Raw genomic sequence first — 21,223 nt, 5'->3', positions numbered from 1 at the left:
ACTCAATATACACTCTCTACTATACGTCTCTGTTCCGAATGAGCATGGTGGGGTGAGAGAGAGTAAAATTTTACAACCAAATTTTGCCAGTGCCACCTTGATAAGGTGGTCCCCGGCGCTGAGCTTCCCTGTAGGCACACAGGTTCCGCGGACTCTGACTCTGATGTCGACGCCAACAGCGACAGGGTGATGGTGACAAACTTTATTACGGAAAGTGAGCCGTAGGTGTAACATCCTAATGATTACGTGTCACTCAAGCAGGAGTAGGCGCCTAAGAGCTGCGCTCTAAAACGCCAACACAATTTTCCTTACATCTGTTAGCAGTGCTGTACGTGACTGCCATCTAGCTTCAGCGATTTGGTCAGCCTGCAACAAAAGTTAACGTTCTGTGACGTTTATTGACAATATTGGGATGCAAGAGCCGGTATCGTTAAACGGAATATTACCGCTGCCAAAAATTTTAACCCCATGTGGCCGTAATACATGGAAGGTGGTACATTGGCAGCTCCACGTCTACTGCTGCAGTGCAGCCTGAACCTGGAGCCAGAAGAAATTGTTCAAAGTCTCGCTCGAGTCGTCGGGCGGCAGCTGGATGTAGGTGCGAGTCTTCATGAGGTACGTCAGCATGGGGCTCATCTCAGACTCCTGCAAGTCGATTTTCCTTATGAACACCATTCCGTCGTTGCGATCGTTCTCAAAAAGCCGATGCTGCGCCAGGCCCAACTCAAACATGCACCAGCGGCTGCGGCAAAACTCCCTGCTGAGCACAAACAGCGACACGCGGCTCTGTGCTATGGCACGGCAGATATTCTCGGCGATTGGCAGGCCCGGGATGAAGTCCCGATCGGCGACGCAGAGCCGAAAATTCATGGGAGCCGACTCAAGCTTCGGAACGAGCACGTCTCGCACCCACTCGGCGTCCGAGGCGTGGTACGACAGGAAGCCATCCCAGAGAAAGCGTCCGGCTTGCTTCTGCCTTCGAAATCTTTTGACGGCGACCTTGAGGTATAGCAGGCCATACATGCAGAACCAACGGTTCCTGTAAACAACGTAGGCGACTACGGAGGCGACCAGGATAGAGAGGAGCGAAGGAGCGCCGTAAACTACGCAAGGGTTGGGCGGGGTACAACCGGTCTTGTTCCAGGGAACATCGAGAACGAGCCTTCCTTCGTAGACGTCATCATTCTTGCAGACGTAGCAGTTGGAGCAATAAACAGGATGCTGCTGTAGTAGAGAAAGAAGATTCTTATGCTGGCAGCTCGAGCAGTCCCATAAGTTATAGCTTAGGTTGACAAAACTAACTTTACTCATATCGCGTAACATGTCGTCGCTTATCCTGGATATAGCGTTATGCTCCAAGTGAAGGGTTTTTAGTTTGCTCATGCTAGAGAATAGGGGCGTATTCCACTTTGATATTTGATTACGCCCTAGATTTATCTCCTCGACAGGCGCATAGTCCACTGCCTCAAGCAGCAGGTTTCCAATCCTGTTCTCAGAAAGTATGAGTGCTCTCAGGGAAGTCAAGGTTGAGAATATTCTTGGACACTCGAAACGTACAATCTGGTTTCTATTGAGGTTGAGGAAATGAAGACTCCTAAGTCCCTTCAGATTTTCGCCGCCTAGTGACCTGATCTTGTTGTCAGACAAAGACAGATTGCTGAGGTTTTCCAAGCATTCAAACGGAGACCCCGAGAGTTGCGATATGTGACAGCTCTCAAGCTCGAGCACCGTGAGGCGCGGAAATCCACAGAATGCCCGATCAGATAATGTGCCCAGGCGACTTCTACTCATAACTAATTGATGAGCAGTGCTGTTACATTGACACTTGAGAGGACAGAACTCGAACTTGATATTACGAGGCACGTCGGTGTCTGAAATGTCGAGTGTTTCTAGGCTATATAAATGAAATATTGCCTCTGGAATACCGGACAGTTTTGTGCCTGTGAAGGAGGCATGCCTCAATCCTGGGTTCCGGCGTAGTGCATGTGGATGAATCTTTTGTATGGGCGTGTGGAAAAACTCTAGGCGCTTTAGTTTGTGGACGTGTGGCATGTCTTGAGATCTAATAATATGAAAATTGCATTTGTAGAACAAAATATGCCTCAAAGACTTGATGGTGACAAATTGAGAAAATGTTGAAGGGATCTTCTGGAATTTGTTTTTGAATGTGACTTTCACAGCCTGAAGCGATAAGGAGCCAATATTCCATTCTCTGAAGAACCTGGGCGCGTTAAATTGTAGGTATCTCGGGTTAGCAGAGTTGCCCGGATTACGTATGTCGAACTTTTTGTAGTACGATTTTGAGCGGGCCAGATATCGCCCGCCGCGCGGCAAAGAAAATAAAGATTGCGCCTTGTTGTGTCTCGTGCAGCCTCTGCAGGCAGTCTTGTTCTGGGGCCAATCAACAGCTGTCTTGTTCCTTCCCTTCTGAGGCGTTAGGCCTTCACTGTAAAAGTCAATTTTGCATATTCTCTCAGCTCGTGTCCCGTTACAGACAGCGGCTGCGGCATACGGGGGTTCGCCGAACGTAGCTTTGAATGTCATCTGTCGGATGGCTGCGAGCAGAGGGTAGATGAATTTCCGTTCAATTTTGGTGTTTTGAGCCTTGAATGAGTAATCGTACACCCTATCTGTTTCTAGCGGGAAGTCGTCCCATTTCGTAAGCGTGACAGAGCGAAGTAACAGGGAAACGATACCATCCGGAGTATTCTCGTCCAAAGGTACATCGGAGACGAGATGTTGTTCCATCGTAAACGTCTGATCCTGTTGAACTCGCAACCTGACCAAAACGTTACAGAGGGCGTGCAGGTATCCATGCTTAACTGTCACGTTGCAGCGCCGGTAGGGCTTCAGTCGCATCGTCCGGTCGGGGAACTTAGTGTAGTTCAGTGACGTTCTCACGCCATAGACTGTTGTGATCACCCATAGAAGTAAGCCGCAAATTTTCATCCGTTGGCACATCTCGATCTGAAACAAAGAAAATGTGACCCTGACACAAACTATCAACTGGACTAATTTATACCCAGGTACATTCTCAACGCTAATCCAATTACCTTACTAAAGACGTTGTGCGTACCATAATCTATATAAGAAATGCGGAATTGTAGCTTTACCTGCTCACAGTAAAAGCTAGGTTTCTCGGAAAAGCCTGCGAAAAAGTTTTAATAATTAAATTTTCAAGGCGCAAGCAGGTTTTCCTGCATGTGATACCATTGTAGGTGGTTAGCAGAAAACAAGTGAGTCATGTTACAAGCAAGCGGATCAATCTTTGTGCGTAGTTCTGTTTCTACTTGTTACAGTTTGTATCATGATAGAAATTGCGAATCTGTAGCCGGTCTTCAGTATCAGGCGTACAGATGCTGCAATTTCGAAACTGCGAAACCGGGACCAGTCTCCGCATTGCGGCTCTGCAAATTTTGGTTCTTCTCGCGCCTAAAGAAAGCAAACGCAATTTGGCGTCCGTTAAATAAAGCTTTACCCCTCCCCCCCCTTCAATCATTACAAAGCGCACATATGATTGGACCAGCTAGCAGTGGTGAGAAGAGTGGCGCAGTGAACATCCAGGGCACCAAAGGGTGACATGATCTAGACGGATCTGTTTTGCTCCCGAGATAGACAAAATTTGGTGAGCTTCGTTTCTTTGCTGTGATCAAATTTTGAAACTATGTATGGAAATCACTAATTCCACTATCAATTTCTAATTGCGATCAGGTGCCTAAATATAGTAGGTGTAAACTTTAATATGAGAAATTATAATTCTTCAGAATACAAATAACAGTACTTACCTTTTCTAATGCTCATCGTTACCGAAATTTATATGAAATGAAACATTCTTAATACCTTGTGGGACTTCATATACTCTCTTAGCCACTCAAACCGTGCGAGTTCTTCCTGAAAGCTTTCATCTAGGTGCCTGTGAATGCAACGCAAGTGCTCATCAGCGTAATATTGCTCGTGGGGCGTTGCCTGTGGTCCCGTTCCCAACCTGCATATCTTGATCACTGCTGCTGCAGGCAAAAGCATTGCAGAAAGAAATGCATGGGGAACTCTGATAGAGGTATCCAGCGCGAGCCGTCGCGATGTGCACAGCTGATGGCGACACTCTGCATGGTTGAGAATAGAACATGGGAATGGTACCTTTGGGTATGGAATAGATGCTTTGGCCTGAAAGGCTATCACTTAGGTATGCAGTGTTTCTTGCATCGCATCGAGCCTTATTGCTACCACGTAGTATGCTTCTGCTTTACCACGTTAGGATACTAATGCCTGTTTTGCTGTCATCATAGGACTGCCGTCTCGCGCGTACATATCGCATGCATAGTTCTACTGGTACGTTTCTGTTCTGCCCTTTGAAGATTTTGTTGGTCCGGAATAGACCGGTGTCTTACTGACTGTGGGTGTGTGACTCGTCGGATGAATCCCTGGCTCACGCATCCGAAGCGTTGTTTTTATATAACACTTCATGGCTGGGTACGAGATGAAGGTGGCATCCCTTCGTGAACGGGACAGATCCGCGACTGCTGGCTGCGGAAGCAAGAATGGCCCTCTTTAATGCTCGACAGTGACGAATGAAGCTCCGCGAACGCTGACAAGCAGCGAAGAATAAATAAATAACAGCGCAACGCTGTCTGCCGGAAGCACAATACAAAATAATGCCAAATTAGGATAACTAGACCGAGAAAACTTATAAGTATGCATATCTCAACTATGCAGTCGGCTTCGCCCTGAGGCTCACCGCGGACCGATCGTAATGCTGCTTTTATTGAGAAAGAACTCAAGTAGCCGTACAAGCCCGAACAAGAAAACCATTGTCAACGGTCTTGTGGCTCAGTTAGTTGCAGTAGCAACAGTATTTTTCTTGCACACGCAACCTGAAACCAGGCACGCAGAAGCCGGACATATACAGCAATCCTTCACTTTTGTTCCGTGTTTATTGCTAAATTACTATTTCCCGCGGCCAAAGCCAACCGATAATGTGTTGCTTGCTTATGCTGAGCTCGGGTAGAAAAAAAAAGAATTAGAATTAATATCCCATTGTAGTGTTTATCCTAACCTATGAATTCGTCGCGGGACATCAGAATGGAATACTGTATACGTAGCTATCGTCGCATTTGTTTTGCATACACTGCATGTATTCGACAATGGCTACGTGGAATCTGTACATAACCACGTAGCTATCGCCGCAGCCGTTTATCCCGTGTTTTAAACTGCCCATTGGATTAGCAAGTCGTCGTCTTCATCGAAATTCATCCGTGCGCAAAAGTTTTCGCACTTCCTATACGATTTAGCAACGGCACAACCCTACCATTATTATTGTACTGTCGTCTATAGTGATGATATGCAAGTGTTTACAGTCGTTCCACTTCAACGTTGCTAGATCCTGTAACGTAACTATCATGTATCCCGTTACGTATCCTGTATCTAGTAACGTTGTTCCACATTCATATATTCATATGCCACTAGTCAAGCTCGATTGGATTGGATTGATTCGAAACCTGTGACGCGATGCTATTGCGCATAGTCGTCACTAGCAGGTGTTTGCTGCATGCAGATTAAGGCAGCACGTAGCCCTGAACAAGCAGTTTGCAAAAATTCTTTTCTCGCGCCCAGTTAAACACTTCATATAAGGCAACTGGCCCGCCCTCACCAAAAAAAAAATGTTTAATAGGAAAGGGTCTACAGTAACTAGTGTAGCCGCAAATTAAAACGCCCACTTGGCAAAATTTGGCATGTTACAAGCTTGACTTCATTAACATATCTGGCTGTAAAAAAGCAATAACAGCGCTTTTGACTGCCGCAGCACCAGCATAGGAATATCCCGTAGGACATTCCTGCATAGTTTATTGCTCTCATTCTCTTTCACACAGGCCGAAGTTCCTATGTCTCTGATAAACTAGAGCAACTTCACAGTGATATACGAGTTTTTCCCTCTGCAAGACGAGCTTGGAACTATCTTCGTAACGTGAAATATACGCACCTTTCTGAAGCAGAGCCTCCGATATTATGTGATCGTGAATACTCTGAGGCAGGTTTACTTTCTAAACTATGTTCGGCGAAATAACGGCACCTATTGTGCGCTTAGAATGTCCATACGCTATGAACATCGTTTGTCTCTCTCAGCTCGCAGGAACCAGGCGCTCCCCTCCATGTCCGGAATTACCCCCCCCCCCCCCTTCCGGTTCAAGGTCAGGTTTTTTTCCTATCCCTCTCTTGTATGAAAAAAAAGGGAAGCTTCGCAGGAAATGAAACATTGAAGCAGGAGTCTTGCAAGCAGGCAACGATTGCGTAAGTAGCAGCGACGACAAGGACAACAGACCGCATGTGTTATCGGCGACAGCCACGAAGGCGTTGCTTCACTAGCAGGCAGAATGCATGAAGATGAAGTAGCAACATTGTGGCTGCTTGAAAGATCTTTGATGAAAGTTTGCCAGCGGTGCTAGAGATGCACGCCCCGTGCGGGTGTTAGTGGCAGTGCGCTTAGTTTAACAAAAGGGCATTGCGGAATTTTTATTGCGAAAGCAGTGCTACTCTAGGTTTCGAGCCTTCAGCGTGGCGCGACCGACCCACGTGATGCTGTGACGTCACACCCCACGTAACACTAGGGTAAGAGCTGGGCTACCAACTCAAACGGTCGGCGTAGCGTGTAGCGCGGTTGCAGCCGCGGCGCAGCGCGTGACGTCACACCCCACGTGACACAAAAGCGGTCGGCGTGGCGCGGTAGAGGCGGAGCTGGTGCTCACGTGATACGTGACGTCATGCACGTTCATAAAGCTTGGTTAACGCGGGGCTTTATATGTGGGCTGGCAGGAGCTGCCAATTTGGGTCTCTCGTTTCACATGGGACGGTTATGTCAGAATCAGCCTGCTAGGACCCTGGCATTCACGTTACCCCTATAGGCCACTAAGGCACGTTATATGTGGGCTGAGGAAGAAGAAGAAGAGAAGAAGAAGAAGAACGCTCGCTCACCCGCAGCTAATACTTTCGCTCAATATTTGGTTCAGCAGCGTTGAACCCTTGTAATTTTTTTCAGTACTTACGAGTTGATAACGCTCCATCTGATTTGTGAGTCATTAAATAAGGCTTAAAACACGGTTTGACTTCAGGGCATTTCGTATTCCTTGTGCACATAAACGATGCCTTCATTGCGCCAGAGGCACTTAACATGACTGCGTACGCTGATGGTACAACGTGAATTCACAGCGGTTGATCTTGTGAATGCAATGATTACTGCAAATAAGTGGCTACGAGTGCTGCTAGTATAGCTGTGTAATAAATCAAGTAATCAACCATTCAATGTAAACTATGTCTCGCGCCAGCAGTAATGCATGTAAACAAAAAGGTTTCAAAGCAGATTTCTGATTTCACAAAACGCCCTTGATTTCATTTTCGGGTAAAAGTCGCCACGAGCAGCATATGTATTGTGAAAGCAGAAACGTTTTCATGCCGGGGTATATTTAAAACAATAAAAAACGTATATTATGGTAGGAGCCGTGATATCCTGGTGAGTGCATTGAAGGAGACTATGAAAAGAAATGTTTCTTCATTTCGAAGACAACCGATTCTGAAAACGCCCATGCAAATATGTGCTGTCAATAGAGCTCAAGATACACATTCAAAAGTGAGCTTTTAATGAGGCTTACCCAAAAGGGGCCCTTCCCCGAATCACTCAAACTTCTTGGGTATGTCCGACAAGCTGCCGCTCATGCACCATTCACTACGAAATAGTGGCACCGAAACGAAAAGAAATGTTTATATTCAGAAGAGTCCTTAAACAACATGATAAATTATAGACAAACCGTGCACAATAGAATGTAAACCGGGTAGCGCTCGCGGTTACCAGAATCGGAGGCGTCCATGCCTGTCGTCAGCTACAGCTAGCGTGCAGTTATGTTTCGTCCATTTCCCGCGTCATTTCAGAATTTCACTCTTAATGTCGTGTGATGTCTGAGCTGTATTATTGGAACGACAGTATAAGTAAGGAAATTTAATACATGTGGCCGCATATCACACTACGGGAAAAGCTTGTGCCATTGGGAAGAACACCGAGTTGGCAGTCAACCTTTTCCACGCCAACCTATCTCCCTTCAGACTGCGCATTCATCAGGACGTTTTTAAAATGAATTACCTGCGAAATGGCATTGCATGCTTTATGACACTTTCTTTAAAGCAATTACTAGCGTTTAATGAACGGTCGCCATGATTGGTGCTGTGTGGAACGCGAATATGCTGCGGTAAGCCCTTTACTAGCGTTTCTATGACTCGCGTTCCCCATTCGTACCCCCAAACTATTTGTGCGGCAAATATACTGCCAATTTTAAGTGACGTTTCATACTGCCAGGAGCTGTTCTAGGATACCCTTGATTCCTATTCACAAACAGACGACGTCGCAGGCGCATTATGAAACCAGGGAACTACTTTGAAATCTTCAGCTTCCATGTATTCCTACAGGCCCACCCCCAGTCTATAGCAGCGTCGTCGAGCCCCCCCCCCCCCTAATTTTGATGTTTTGGAAACACAGTGCTGGTCTGTACTGTCTAACGTCACAAAGTTACATCAGCTGTGAGGAACACAGTATTAGAAGGCTCCGGAAATTTCGACAACCTGAGGTTCTTTAATGGGCACAGTACACAGGTGCTTTGCGTCTCTCCACCATCAAAAAGTGGCTGCAGCAGCCAGGCGTCCTCGGAATCGGCAGCCCAGCGTCCTAGCCATGATGAATGGAGCTTAACGGTGATGAGAGGTATGAGGCCGCTACTTGCCTGATGATCCACTGGAGGTATATGCAAGTCGTTAATGGCGAGGTTGAAGGATTTGCCCGTTATGGACGGAAACAAGAGTTGAATGTCTGGTGGGATCCTCATGGTAGCTTGCCTAAAGAGTGTAGATTTGTATTTGCTTCGGCCAAATAGTTGTTCTATTACTAACGCTTGTTTTTCTGGTGAAATTCTATTCAATAATGAGACACCAAAATGCATTCTGAGTTCCGTCGGATCGCATGATTCGTGCTTACTGCTGTATTATTACGCCATATATGGACGTACTAAGTATTGTTGAAGACTTCATTTTCAGTGGTACTTGAGATCGTGTGCGATATGTCCCCTCTCTCCCAGCTAGAAGAGCATCCTCTAATCTGATCCTTGTACTTTCGCACACATTTCAGTGCCTTTTGTTTGCACCCCTTATGGCGGCAAATGGGGAGTGATTTCTGCTGGATATGCAACACATCAGTAAAGCAAGCCACACTGTATAAATCCGAGAGCTCTGTCAATTCCTTTAATCGTAGACTATTAAATGGGGCAGCTGTACGAAGCCGCATAAACACGAAAAAGTGTAGTAGAATACAGCGCTACTCCAAAAGGCATAATGTTTCATCAAAGCACAGAAGCCTCGTTAGAAAAGATCAAAATACTTGGCAAACATATAGCGTGCAAGCGTACTATTACGCTGTTATTTCTAAGTGATGTCTGTAATCATAGCCATAAAAATTATGTCAGAACTATAGGTGAAGGCACGAAAGAATCGCCAGGCGTTAAATTCTGGAGGGAACTTTTGGCATATACAAGACAAGGTGTGTGAGATGGAAACCAAGTTTCACTTGAAAAAAATAAAGATTCGCACTTGTATATTGTGTTCGCTGTATTCTTATACAATCCTCAGTGATTTTATTTATATCGTTTTATTGAACCATAGTTAAGGTGCATATTTTACCTTTATATGCAATAGAAGAAATGTCAACTTGAAATATTTTGCCGCATGTTCGACCTGGTTTTCTCTGGCTTGCAAAAGTGATATAATTTGGGCTCATATTTCAAACGTCCTCACGCGCGTGCCTCCTTATATTCTTGTGGTGATACCTGTACATTCGGAAACATGCCTTATACTAGAATAGTCACTTAGGTTTTATCTGATGTAGCCAACACGAAGGAAGATATTTTTGTATTTGTGTTTATACGGTTAGAGGTGATGAATGTATTGGCCATCACATTCATTTTTCTAGTTTGTTGCTTTTCTACATCATAAAACTGTTTTAATTTTGGTACCGTTTGAGTTGACACCCCGTGGTGTTTTACATTTCATAGTATTTCGCATGCTTAAAGGACTTCTGTTATAAATGAATTTGGTACGCATGTTGCAGCAATTAAGCTACGCCATTTTGAATGCTGTATACCTTTACGAAGGTTAAATCGCTTCAAATAAATGTAACCTATGTATAAAATAGAAATAACCTGTACAATTTGTAACCTTTACAAAAATTATAGCGGCAAATGTTACATTATGTAAACTTTAAATCATAGGTGCACAAAAAATGACAAAATGTGCACCTTTACAAAGATTACCATAGGCAGAGTGCATGACACGTGCATGACAGTGCATGACGGAGTGCATGACAGAGTGCATGACAGAGTGCATGACAGAGTGCATGGAGAGTGCACAATTAACGAACTAGTTGGTATGCTTGATATAGTACCCATTGGTAGCATGCTTCCAGTTTTTTGCTCTTGGAAATTTTTGTTCACAGGCCTGAAACGGAAAAAATTAAAACTGTTTATATTCAGACCAGTCCTTAAACAGCGCAATAAATTATAGACGAACCATGCCCATTAGAATATAAATCAAACCCATGCTTACTTGCAGGTAGTGCTCCCCGTTGCCAGAACCGGAGGCGTCCATGTGTGTCGCCTCCGACACCGTGGAGTTATGTTTCGTCCGTTTCCCGCTCTGTTTCAGAATTTCACTTTATTGCAATGTGATGTCTAAGCTGTATTATTGGAACGGCAGTAAAAATTAGGAAATTTAATGTATGCGGCCGCATATAACGTTACGTGAACAGCTAGAGCCATTCTCAAGGGCGCCCAGTGGAAAGTCAACCTTTTAGGCGTGTGTCTACGGCTTCACAAGGCAAATTCATCAAAACGTTTTAAATGTAGATATTCGAAGCGACAGAACATGCTTTGTAACACTTTCTTCAAAGCAATTGCCAGGGTTTAATGAACGGTCGCCGAGAGTGGAGCTTTGTTTAACGAGAACATGTGTTGCTGTAAGCCTTCTACGAGTGTTTCTACAGTTCGCGTTCCACATTCGCACTCCCAAATATTTACAGTGATTATACTTCTCCTTTGAAGTGACGTTTCATGCTGTCATGGTTCGTCTTCACCAAGAGACGACATCGCAGGCGCACTGTTAAATCATGGAACCACTTTGAAATCTTCTTCCGTGTATTCCTACAGGCCCTGACCTGCACTTTTCACCCAACAGCACAGGCATCCGCTGCAGCTGTGGTCATACCAGCTCAGAAAACGACTCTGCATTTCCTTTTGGGACATACCTCTACATCAACCGCTGCCGAACTTGTAGCCATTCGAGAATCTATTCGCTATATATGTGGGGAACCACCTCAAAAATGGTGTATATTCACGGACTCGAAGACTGCATTACAAATTTTGGAAAACTTCTTACGCCACACTGCCTATCAGTCCCTGGCACTAAACATTACGGAGCTCATCACATCTGCCCAGCTGCAAGGCCACATGATAATGTTTCAATGGATTCCTGCCCACTGCGGCCTCCATGGGAATGAGCAGGCCGATGTTGAAGCGAAAAGCGCACACATCAATGGCCTCCAAACAGCTGTGCCTTTTTCAAGGGCGGATACGACGTGTCTTCTAAAGAGTTATATGAATATTGCTACAGCAACTTACTGGGCTCAACCAGACGCCCGACACATCCGTCTGAGAAGGCTCGATCGAACATTTAAATTTATTGTTCCGCGTGATATTCCGCGTCATCAGACATGCTTGATACATCGACTTCGTTTAAACGTGGCTTTCACGCGCAAGTACCTACATTTAATTGGACAGATGGACTCACCGGAATGTTCAACTTGTGGCATCCCAGAGACTGTGGACCATGTATTATTGGTGTGCCCAGAGTATGCGAACGAAAGAAATGTGCTAGCTGCTTCCTTGAAGCGTTTAGACAAGAGGCCTCTGTCGGAGGAACTGCTGCTGGGCGCTTGGCAGGACAAGGGGAAGGGCGTCCAGGCAGTGCGCGCTCTTTGCCGTTATTTGAGTGCCAGCGGACTTGATTCACGTTTGTAAAACAAGCTGCTGTGTCTGTATATATATTTCATATACCTTCTCCCACATCGTCACCCATCATGACCTTCTTTCTTCTCTCCTTCACCTTCCCCAGTGCAGAGTAGCAGGCCAGATTTGAATTATTCGGGCCAACCTCTCTGCCTTTTCCTTTCAATAAATCCATCTATCTATTCACCCAAATCTATGGCGGCGTCTGTGAGACCCCCGTCTCCCTTTTTGGGTCTGTAAACACGGTGGTAGCCTATATTGTATTCAACGTAGCAAGGCTACATCAGCTGTGAACAACACATCAGTTGGGCGCTCCGGAAATTTCGACCACCTGAGGTTCTTTACCGGCACAATACATAGGTGCTGTGCGTTTCCTTACAATCAAAAAGTAGTCGCTATGGTTAAGATTGAACCCGCATCCACGGAATCACCAGCCGAGCTGGGCCACCACAGCGGATAGAAGTTAACGGTGATGGCAGGACGCAACTCGTCCGGTGGTCCACTGCAGTAGGCATAGGCGTCTTTCTGGCCGATGTTTAGGTTTTTGCACATTATGGTCACAAACAAAAGTTTAATGATTGGAGAGGTTTTATGGTTGCTGCCTTTAAAGTGTGAAGTTTTTATGTTATTTCAGTCAAATGTTTCTTCGATTACTAGCGCTTGTTTTTCTAGTGAACTTCTATTCATTCATGAGACACCAAAATGCGTTCTGAGTTTTGTCTGGTCGGACGACGCGTGTTTACCGCTGTATTATGGCGCCATAAATTGACGTATTAATTATTGTTGAAGTCGTTATTTTCAGTGGTAGATTAGATCATGTGCGATATGTTCTCTCTCTATCCAGCAGTAGCAGCCAGCAATAGCTGATCCTTCTACTTTCGCACACTCTCCCGTGGCTTTCGTTTGTACAATTTATGGCGGCAAATAGCGAGTCATTTATGCACAATAAGCAAATTATCAATATAGTAAGCCGCACTGTATATGTCCAAGAGAAGTGGTAATGGGGCAGCAATACGGAGCCCTATAAACGCAGAGCAGTGTGGTCGAATACAGCGCTACTGCAAAGTGCATAAATTTTCATCAAACTATAGCAGCCTAGCTCAAAGAGATCAAAATATAGCATTCAAATCTAGCATTAATCTGTTAATACTAATGCTTTCTGTAATCACAGTCATAAAAAAAAAAAAAGTCAGAACTTAGGTGGAGGCACCAAAGAATCACCAAGCGTTAACACTCGAGGGAACTTTTGGCACATACAAGACAAGCTTCGTGAGATGGAGACCGAGTTTGTCCTCGGAAGAATAAAATGCTTCTTTGTTTCTCCAGCTTATTACTTCTGATTTGGAAAAGGCTGCAACCTACGCCGCCCAGAAAACAATTCCGGACGCTCCTAGAGCTGGGTCACGATTTCTTTTTTCACTCAGCCAAGGACACGGATATCTGGTTTCTGCAGCAACCATATAGGCGTGGCTTCGGCGCAGATGAATCGGGCTCAGCGATTCCATATCTCTGTCTCTCAGCTTTTGACACTTTCGAATATCTGAAACGCAACGGCGGCTCAGGGTTTGAAAAATCGGCTGCTTATACCAAGAACGCGGCTTACAAGCCTGCAACGCCAGTCGCTTTTCGATGGAGAGAAAAGCAAGGCGCCCGTATGGGATAATTTATATATCCCGCATCTTGAACATGATGGGACTGAAGTTTGCGATAATCTCGATAAAGCAAACTGTTTCAGTTCCTTGTTTAGTTCTGTGTTTTCCGACCAATGTTGATTCCAATGGCACTGCACGGCTTGACGCATTCCAGATTGAGCCAATGAATGACAATCGTTTTGACCATCGTGAAATTTTTATACTGTTTTGTTGTGTTGTGTTGACTTTTTTGGCGCATAAGCAACTCAGGCTGTCAGGCTATCGTGAATGTAAAGCTTCAAAAACCACAGGACCTGACGGATTGTCAACTGCGTTGCTTTTGTTTTCGGTAATTCTCTAACGAAATATCTGTCATCTTTTATCAGAATCACCTGAAGACAGTGATTTGCCTGATGATTGGAAAATGGCGCATGTTGTATGCATTCAGAAATTGGGGCCAAACAATCTGGTCTCAAATTATTGCCCAGTTTCCCTCACAAGTGCCGCTTGCAAGCTTTTTGAGCACGTATACTTTCTACCAATACTGTAGACCACCTTAATAACTTTTCTTCATCAAAAATAACCAACATGGCTTTCGTAGTGGATTTTCGTGTGCCACTTAGGTCACCGAACTCGTACACGATATTGCTTGTTTTTAGATGGGCAGGTTTCTGTTGTGTACATGTTTCTCAATTTCAATAAATATTTTGACTTTGTACCGCATAATTTGTTATTAGAGAGATTATCATTGTATAACATTAACTGCAAAGTAATAGAATGTATCAAAGCGTACTTTCATTTAAGAAACAAAGGGTGGTTGTTTGTGGTGAAATCTCGGAAGTTGCTGTCACCTCAGGGCCCCGCCGGGGTGGTGCAGTGGTAAGCCGCCCGAGTACTGTGCCGGAGTACCCGGGTTCGAACCCGACCTCGGCGGCTGCGTTTCGATGGAGGCGAAACGGAGAGGCGTCCAAGTGCTGTGCGATGTCAGCGCACGTTAAAGATCCTCAGGTGGTCGAAATTACTCCGCAGCCCTCCACTACGGCTCCTCCAACTCTCTTTCTACTTTCACTCCCACCTTCCTTCCTTCCTTCCTTTACGGTGTGGTTGAGCTGTCCACAGAAAACAAGCGAGACAGTTACCGCGCCTTTCCCTTCCTATAAATAAATAAATCAGTCACCTCAGGTGTCCCGCAATGGTCAGCTTTAGGACCTCATTTGTTCGTAATTTTTTTAAAGAACATTTTCGGTGGTATATCGTCTACATTGAGACTATTTGCTGATGATTTTGTTTTATACCGAACTCCTGCTAATCATGCTGACCATGACGACATACAGTCTGACCTTGACAAAATCGCTTACTAGTGTGATACACGGAGCAAGATGATTACACTCCGGAAAATTCGCTATGTGTATTTTGCAAAAAAAAAAAAAAAACGTCGCTTTGTTATATTAATTATAATATTAATTTAGCACATTTGTTTCCTCTCACTTCCTACAAATATCTTGGTGTTTAATTAACCAGTAAACTGTGCTGGCATAGGATCATAATTACATAACTGCGAAAACAGGGTCCGAATTCCGAGTTTGCGTCGTTATTGAAGCGTCGCTATCTCCTGGCCTCAAGTCATATCCGACTGGTGGAAGCACCGAAACCAGATATCAGTTTTGTTGCCACCACTTCCGGTTCTGGCGATTCCACCAATCAGATGAGTCGAAGTCAGGGAGATAGCGACACTTTTGATAACGACGCAAACTCGGAATACGGACCCAGGTTGTGTTTTAGGTTTCCTATGCATGAATACCAAGTGTTTTCCTTTCAAAATAAAGAATCGTTATAGACAACTAATGCAAGACCTATACTAGAGTACGCGTGTATAGTATGGAACCTTAAAACTAAAAATGATATTGATGAATTAAATGTGGTCATGACAATGTGGTCACCGTAAATGGAAAAGGTGAAGGCCCAAGAGTATAGTGTTCACCGGAGAGGAAGTTTCTGGGCAAATAGAAAGACTACTTAAAGTAGCGGACCAGTGCGGTTCACTAAGGAAATGCTAGATACGGGGAAAAGGGAGGATGAATCATTGAAAGCGAGTTGAGTGGAAATAGGAAATGTATTCCATGGCAAGCACAGCACTTCTCACTCGTATTCGATAAACAGCGGCTTGCTGTATCGCTTCTATCATCTCGCCTCCGCCAGAGAGTTTCGACAGCTAGTATTTCCAGTCTTGCAGATCGCATGTGTGCTGTGTTAAACCTTGCCCAAGATAGCCCACCGGTGGGGCATCAAGGCGTTAAGGGGACGACAGATTGAGTTCTTGAAGAATTCTATTGGCCAGGAGTGCAGGCAGAGTTTAAGAGATATGTCAAGTCCTGCGACACATGCCAAAGGATGTTCCCGAGATACAAGGTAGGGAAAGCTTTGCTGAGAAGCATGCCTCTTCACGAGACTCCATTTAAACGCATTGCTGTCGATATTGTCGGTCCGCTATCACCCACATTGGTGAGAGGGAATAGATATATGCTCACTCTTGTCGACTTCGCCATCCGGTATCCCGATGCTGCGACTCTGCCTAAGATATATATTCAGCAACCGTGGCAGGAGGTTTGGTGGAGGTGTTTTCAAGAATAGGTTTTCAGAGATAAATCGTTCATGTGCAGGGCTCCTGTTTCACTTCTGAAATGATGAGAGGAACTCAATTATCAGCTGGCAGTGAAACATCTCAGCACGGCTCCTTACCACCCTATGTGCTATGGGATGGGAGAGAAGTTTAATGGTACATTCAAGCAAATGCTGCGAAAGCTTAGTCAGGAGCAACCCAAAATTTGGGATCAACATATCGCTCCGCTGCTGTTCACCTACAGGGCGATACCGCAGGCGAGTTCGGAGTTTCCTCCATTTGAGTTAATATTTGGAGGACACGTGCGAGAACCCCTCGACGTCTCTAGAGAGCTATGGGCTAGAGAAGAGCTGGGATAGGGTACGGAGACATTGTATGGCTACGTACTCGACCTAAGAGAACGCATCGAACAGACTGTGCGGGCAGCACATCAAAATTTAGTGCGTGCTCAACGGCCAGAAGAGATGTTATGACAGGAGCAGTAAGAAAAGGCATTTAAAAGTATGGGATCGAGCCCTCATTTCTTTGCCGAGTAGCCATAATAAGCTCCTAATGCAGTGGAAAGGTCCTTTTGTAGTCTCTGGAAAGAAGAAAGGGGTAGATTATTGGATCTACTTGGGCCACGCTAAGAAACTCTTCCACATTAATTGCTTAAAAGACACGAAGAGCGAGAACCCCGAGAATCCGTGCAGGCATCATATTTCGTCGTAATTGAAGAAGGCGACTCAGAAGAACAACTGCCTACCCTTACAACGGACCACGGCAAAAAGATTAAAACCGTGCATGTCTCACCCGATCTCCATGAAGAGAAGCAAAAAGAGGTATGGTTGAAACGTATGAAGTTATCTTTTCCGAGATTAATGGAAAGACTAATCTCGTGGAGTACCGACTTAAGCTCGCCACTTCGGAAGTCGTAAATAGCTCGCAATAACCGTCGCCTTTTTCCATGAAGGACGGGGTTGAAAAAGACATAGACCAGATGATCAAATTAAGGGTAATTGAGAGTTCAAAATTTTCCTACCATTCTCCCCTCGTTTTGATCAAGAAGAAAGACAACACCTATCGCACTTGCATCGACTTTAGGCGTATCGATGATGTCCTTATGTTCGATGCAGAGCCCATTCCAAGAACTGATGTAATGTTTACTGAAGTTGGAACTAAGGTGTACTTTTCGAAATTTTGCATTGCTAAAAGATGCTGGCAAGTACCCTTAGAGGAAGATTCGAGACCGAAAACAGCGTTTTCGACCCAATCCGCTCTTTATCAGTTCGTCTACGTGACCTTCGGCATTAATACAGCACCAGCTATCTTTACACGTCTCATGCGCATTCTGTTGCAGGACATAGGCAATGTTGTTCATAACGTCGACGATGTTCTCGTAGCGACTTCTTCCTGGGGAGAACATATTAGGACTTAACATCGGCTGTTCAACAGGGTACGCGAGGCTGGCCTCACGATCAAACCGCAGAAAAGTAAAATCGGGGTCATTAACATTTCTTTTCTTGGGCACTAGCTTGGAGAAGAGACAATCCGGATGTTGGAAACTGTGGTAGAAAAGCTCGTCAACGTGCCGCTTCCGAAGACCAAAAAGCAAGTAAGTGCATTCACTCTTAGGGCTCGCCGGTTACTACCGTGATTTCATCCCTGGATATGCCAACAAAGTCCAACCGCCAGTGGAAATGACACGCACAAATGAACCCAACCTTGTCGCCTGGACACCAAAGAAGCAAAGCACATAGCAGGGTACTACGCTGGAGTCTAATTAATTACAAAAGTATACATCGGACGGGGAGGATCACGTCACAAGGGCGACCTAAAACCTACGTCATGGCTACATACGTATTGCCACCCTTGTACTCCTTGCCTTTTCAGCATGCTTTCTTTTTTTACTTTTTCTCTCGTCTTTCTGATGACCGGGTGGTGTTAATTGGGAAGTGGGCACCCGGCGTGCAGAAGGAAGCGTACACAACGGCTGCGCATTTATTGCTCCAATGTATTTCTTCTATTTGCGTGCGTGCGTGTGCGCGTGCGTGTGCGTAGTTACAGGGAAGAGGTTTCGGTGGTACTGTGCGCGCTGAAAATGTCAATTTCGTTATTTCGCTGAAAAGCTCATTTCAGTTATACGTATGCGCGGAATGAGCAAGTTACTTACGCGTTGAATACCTCGAACAGGTTCATACGTTCATACCACGCAAGATAAAACGGCGCAAAGACGTGGTCGCGAGTAGAAGCCAGATGCCTTTACTGGGCAAATGTTTACTCCGCTAACTTGAGATGGGAACCTTGGTGGCAAATAAGGGATTAAAAAAAAAAAAAAAACAGAGCAGTGAATGCCTTAGCTTTACGTTACCCTCTATTCATGTTTTCTTGTGTAGGCTTTCTTGCAACTCATTTCTCATAGTTCCTTCGCACAGATTTGCTGAAAAACCACTGAAGAACTTTGACTTTCTCTTCGCTAAGTCACAGGTATTTTAATTTTTGCGTTCTTTCCGTGACAGCCACCGCATGGCCTGCCCCTCTGCTCCACTACCTGGGCCTGGGCTTGGACTTTTCGCTCTAATACGCGGATTGAAACGTGAACAAATATTTTATTTCATCGTTCATTTTGTTTTCGCTGGTCCATTTTGAATTTCATTGGAGTCCATATTGAAATATGATTTAAAAGAGCCTGAAACAGACTTTACCCAGGCGGCACACGACGCCTGACGGACGTCCGAACTTGGCGGCCGAGTTATTTGCGCACTGCTGTTCAGTGATTTGTTGTATTAATAAATGTACAGCAGAAAACAGGAAACTTAAACACCTGTTGCATATTCTGTTATCTGCTTTACTATTTCACAACAAAGGCATTAAGCACTAGAATTGAGCTGAAATTTCCGTGACACTTATCCTTGCTGAGCTTTACACGAATCTTACTGGCAATTTTTTACGCCTATATGGACCCTCCGAGCAAGTTAAGGGAAACGTCTGAATATCCACCTCGGGGTTCCGTCGGATGTCTGTGGGACGTGTTTCGGTGTCGATAGTACGACGGATGTCCGCAGTGGGTATGTCGAACATAAACAGATTTCCGTCGGGCGTACGAACCTCCGAAAATGGACGTCCGCCGGTAGTTCGTCGTGCGTCAATGGCCGTCCGGGTACAGAGGCGACAACACGTGGCATTTTTTACGCAAGCTGTTCCAGTGCTGCTGAGGACGAGAATCACGGAACAACTCTTTTTCGCTTATAAAACTGCTTGGCTTAATAATAGTCCAAAGCCTTGGCCTTGGTCTAATTACAGTTTTTCTGTTCTATTCACTAGAACTCCTTTTGGCATATATATTGCCCAAAAGTATTTTCGACTTTATTAGAGGAAAAAGGAATCGCCTTTTTGCGCAAACTGATCGTTCCCTTCCATACCGAGCGACAATGTACAATGTACAATGTATTACGGGCGGAGAGCAGTTGTAGAAATTCAGTAGCGAGAGCAGCTTGAGGAGGGGCCACGCGTACCTGTTTATTTACTTTTAGCAATAATTTTCGCTCTTCATCTACAATGGCAGGTAATCATGCCGAGTTTCTGGAACGAGCGGTGTCACCCTCCACATAAGTTAGCCGCCTTTCAAATCTACTTAAGGCTGCCCATACGCTCCAACTGTGGCAGCTAGGAAAGGAGGGGAAAAAGTAAAGGAAAGCCAAAAGCGCACGCAGAAGTAGCATAGCGCCGTAGAGCCCGTTGCCACAGGCGAGAAAAAAAAAAAAAAAGCATGCCGAGGGCAAGGATGCGCCGCTCCCCCATTCACATCACCCGGTCATCATAATCTCCGTCGCCCTTGTCACGTGATCCTCCCCGTCCGACGTGCGGAAATTGAGTCCCACTCCCTGCAGCTCCCCAGGGTCGTTTTTAGACTTTTCTTCAACACGAGCGGCGGGGCAATTTTGTGACTTTTGGTCCTGCTCCGTCGCCGCTTAAATTGTGTTTTTCCTTGCCCTTCGAAGCCTAGTTGTAGCGCCTGTGCCCAGTACGATTACGTCTGTTTTCTAAACAACACAAGCCCAGAGGAGAAGAAAGTGCCTTTCGTGCTCCCGCGTACGCTTTCTTACTACAGAAACTACGCCTTTCGTGGAACATTTGCCTTCGCCCTCGAACTCTGTATTTTTCTCTCACTTGCCTTCACCTCGCCGCCTCTGCCCTCCCTCACCCTGGCCCTCACGAAATTTTAGGCATCGATCCTCCCTCGCCCTTCACCTCACCGAGTCAAATCCTCATGAGGTGAGGCTGAGGACGCCCTCATGAGGGTTCACCCTCGTGAAGATGCCCATGTCTGTTTGTAGCTGCCTTCAGAAAGCCGACTGGTCACAATAATATCCAAGATCTGAAAAGCTTCATGCCACACATATTTAGGACGTCAAACCAGGTCAAACAATGCGCGCCCACTGTCATCGTATCTTGTGTGCGTAGACGAGCACTGCCGCATCATGAACGTAAGCTTGGCAGGACATGCCAGTGATGTATTAGTCCAGGCTAGTTGTCTAGGCCCTGTAATCTCTTAACACTAACACTGTAATCTCTTCCCAATCACGAGTTATCACCTTACCTGCACTCAAATACCTCAATTCGGAAGCGTGCTAACAGAGAGTTGCACCTGTCACCATTTTGGGAACTCTGAGGCTCAGCAGTTTGAAAAAGCTTATGAACCGTACGTTATGAGCAGTTACGGTCGTGTATCTTCTCTGCTAATTCCAGATATCTTGCATCTGGGAAAGAACAACATTGCCGTCCTGTTTTTTCATTGTGTATATTTATGGCGCTATCTTGAGCAACAACCTTCCGTCGCCTCTAGTTGTGCTGTGACAGAGTTGCTGGAAACAACAGAAGATGGCGCCTCTGGTTTTAGCGCTGGG

At 45.3% G+C, this 21,223-nt stretch overlaps 1 protein-coding gene across 2 annotated transcripts; it reads right to left on the bottom strand.

Moving 5' to 3' along the window:
• Positions 1–193: 193 nt before the first annotated feature.
• LOC146185927 (toll-like receptor 2 type-2) lies at positions 194–6,109 on the bottom strand. 2 transcript variants are annotated; one of them, XM_084605601.1, is made up of 3 exons: positions 5,978–6,109; positions 2,697–2,967; positions 194–1,224 (listed from the first exon to the last, which is right to left on the bottom strand). In XM_084605601.1, the coding sequence occupies exons 2-3, from the start codon at positions 2,814–2,816 to the stop codon at positions 514–516; spliced, it is 831 nt and encodes a 276-aa protein (XP_084461727.1). In that variant the 5' UTR covers positions 2,817–2,967; positions 5,978–6,109; the 3' UTR covers positions 194–513. The 2 variants fall into 2 exon arrangements, with proteins under 2 accessions (XP_084461727.1, XP_084461726.1); XM_084605600.1 differs by having other exon boundaries at positions 194–2,967.
• Between the last annotated feature and the right edge of the window lie 15,114 nt (positions 6,110–21,223).

Source organism: Amblyomma maculatum, chromosome 6 (assembly GCF_055883805.1).
Source record: "Amblyomma maculatum isolate TAMU_Amacu chromosome 6, ASM5588380v1, whole genome shotgun sequence".
NCBI lineage: Eukaryota > Metazoa > Arthropoda > Arachnida > Ixodida > Ixodidae > Amblyomma > Amblyomma maculatum.
This window is presented reverse-complemented; position numbering and strand designations above follow the sequence as displayed.

Excerpts from the sequence above, each read along its gene's own strand:
- LOC146185927 (XM_084605600.1), bottom strand. The coding sequence starts at position 2,961 with ATGTGCCAACGGATGAAAATTTGCGGCTTACTTCTATGGGTGATCACA.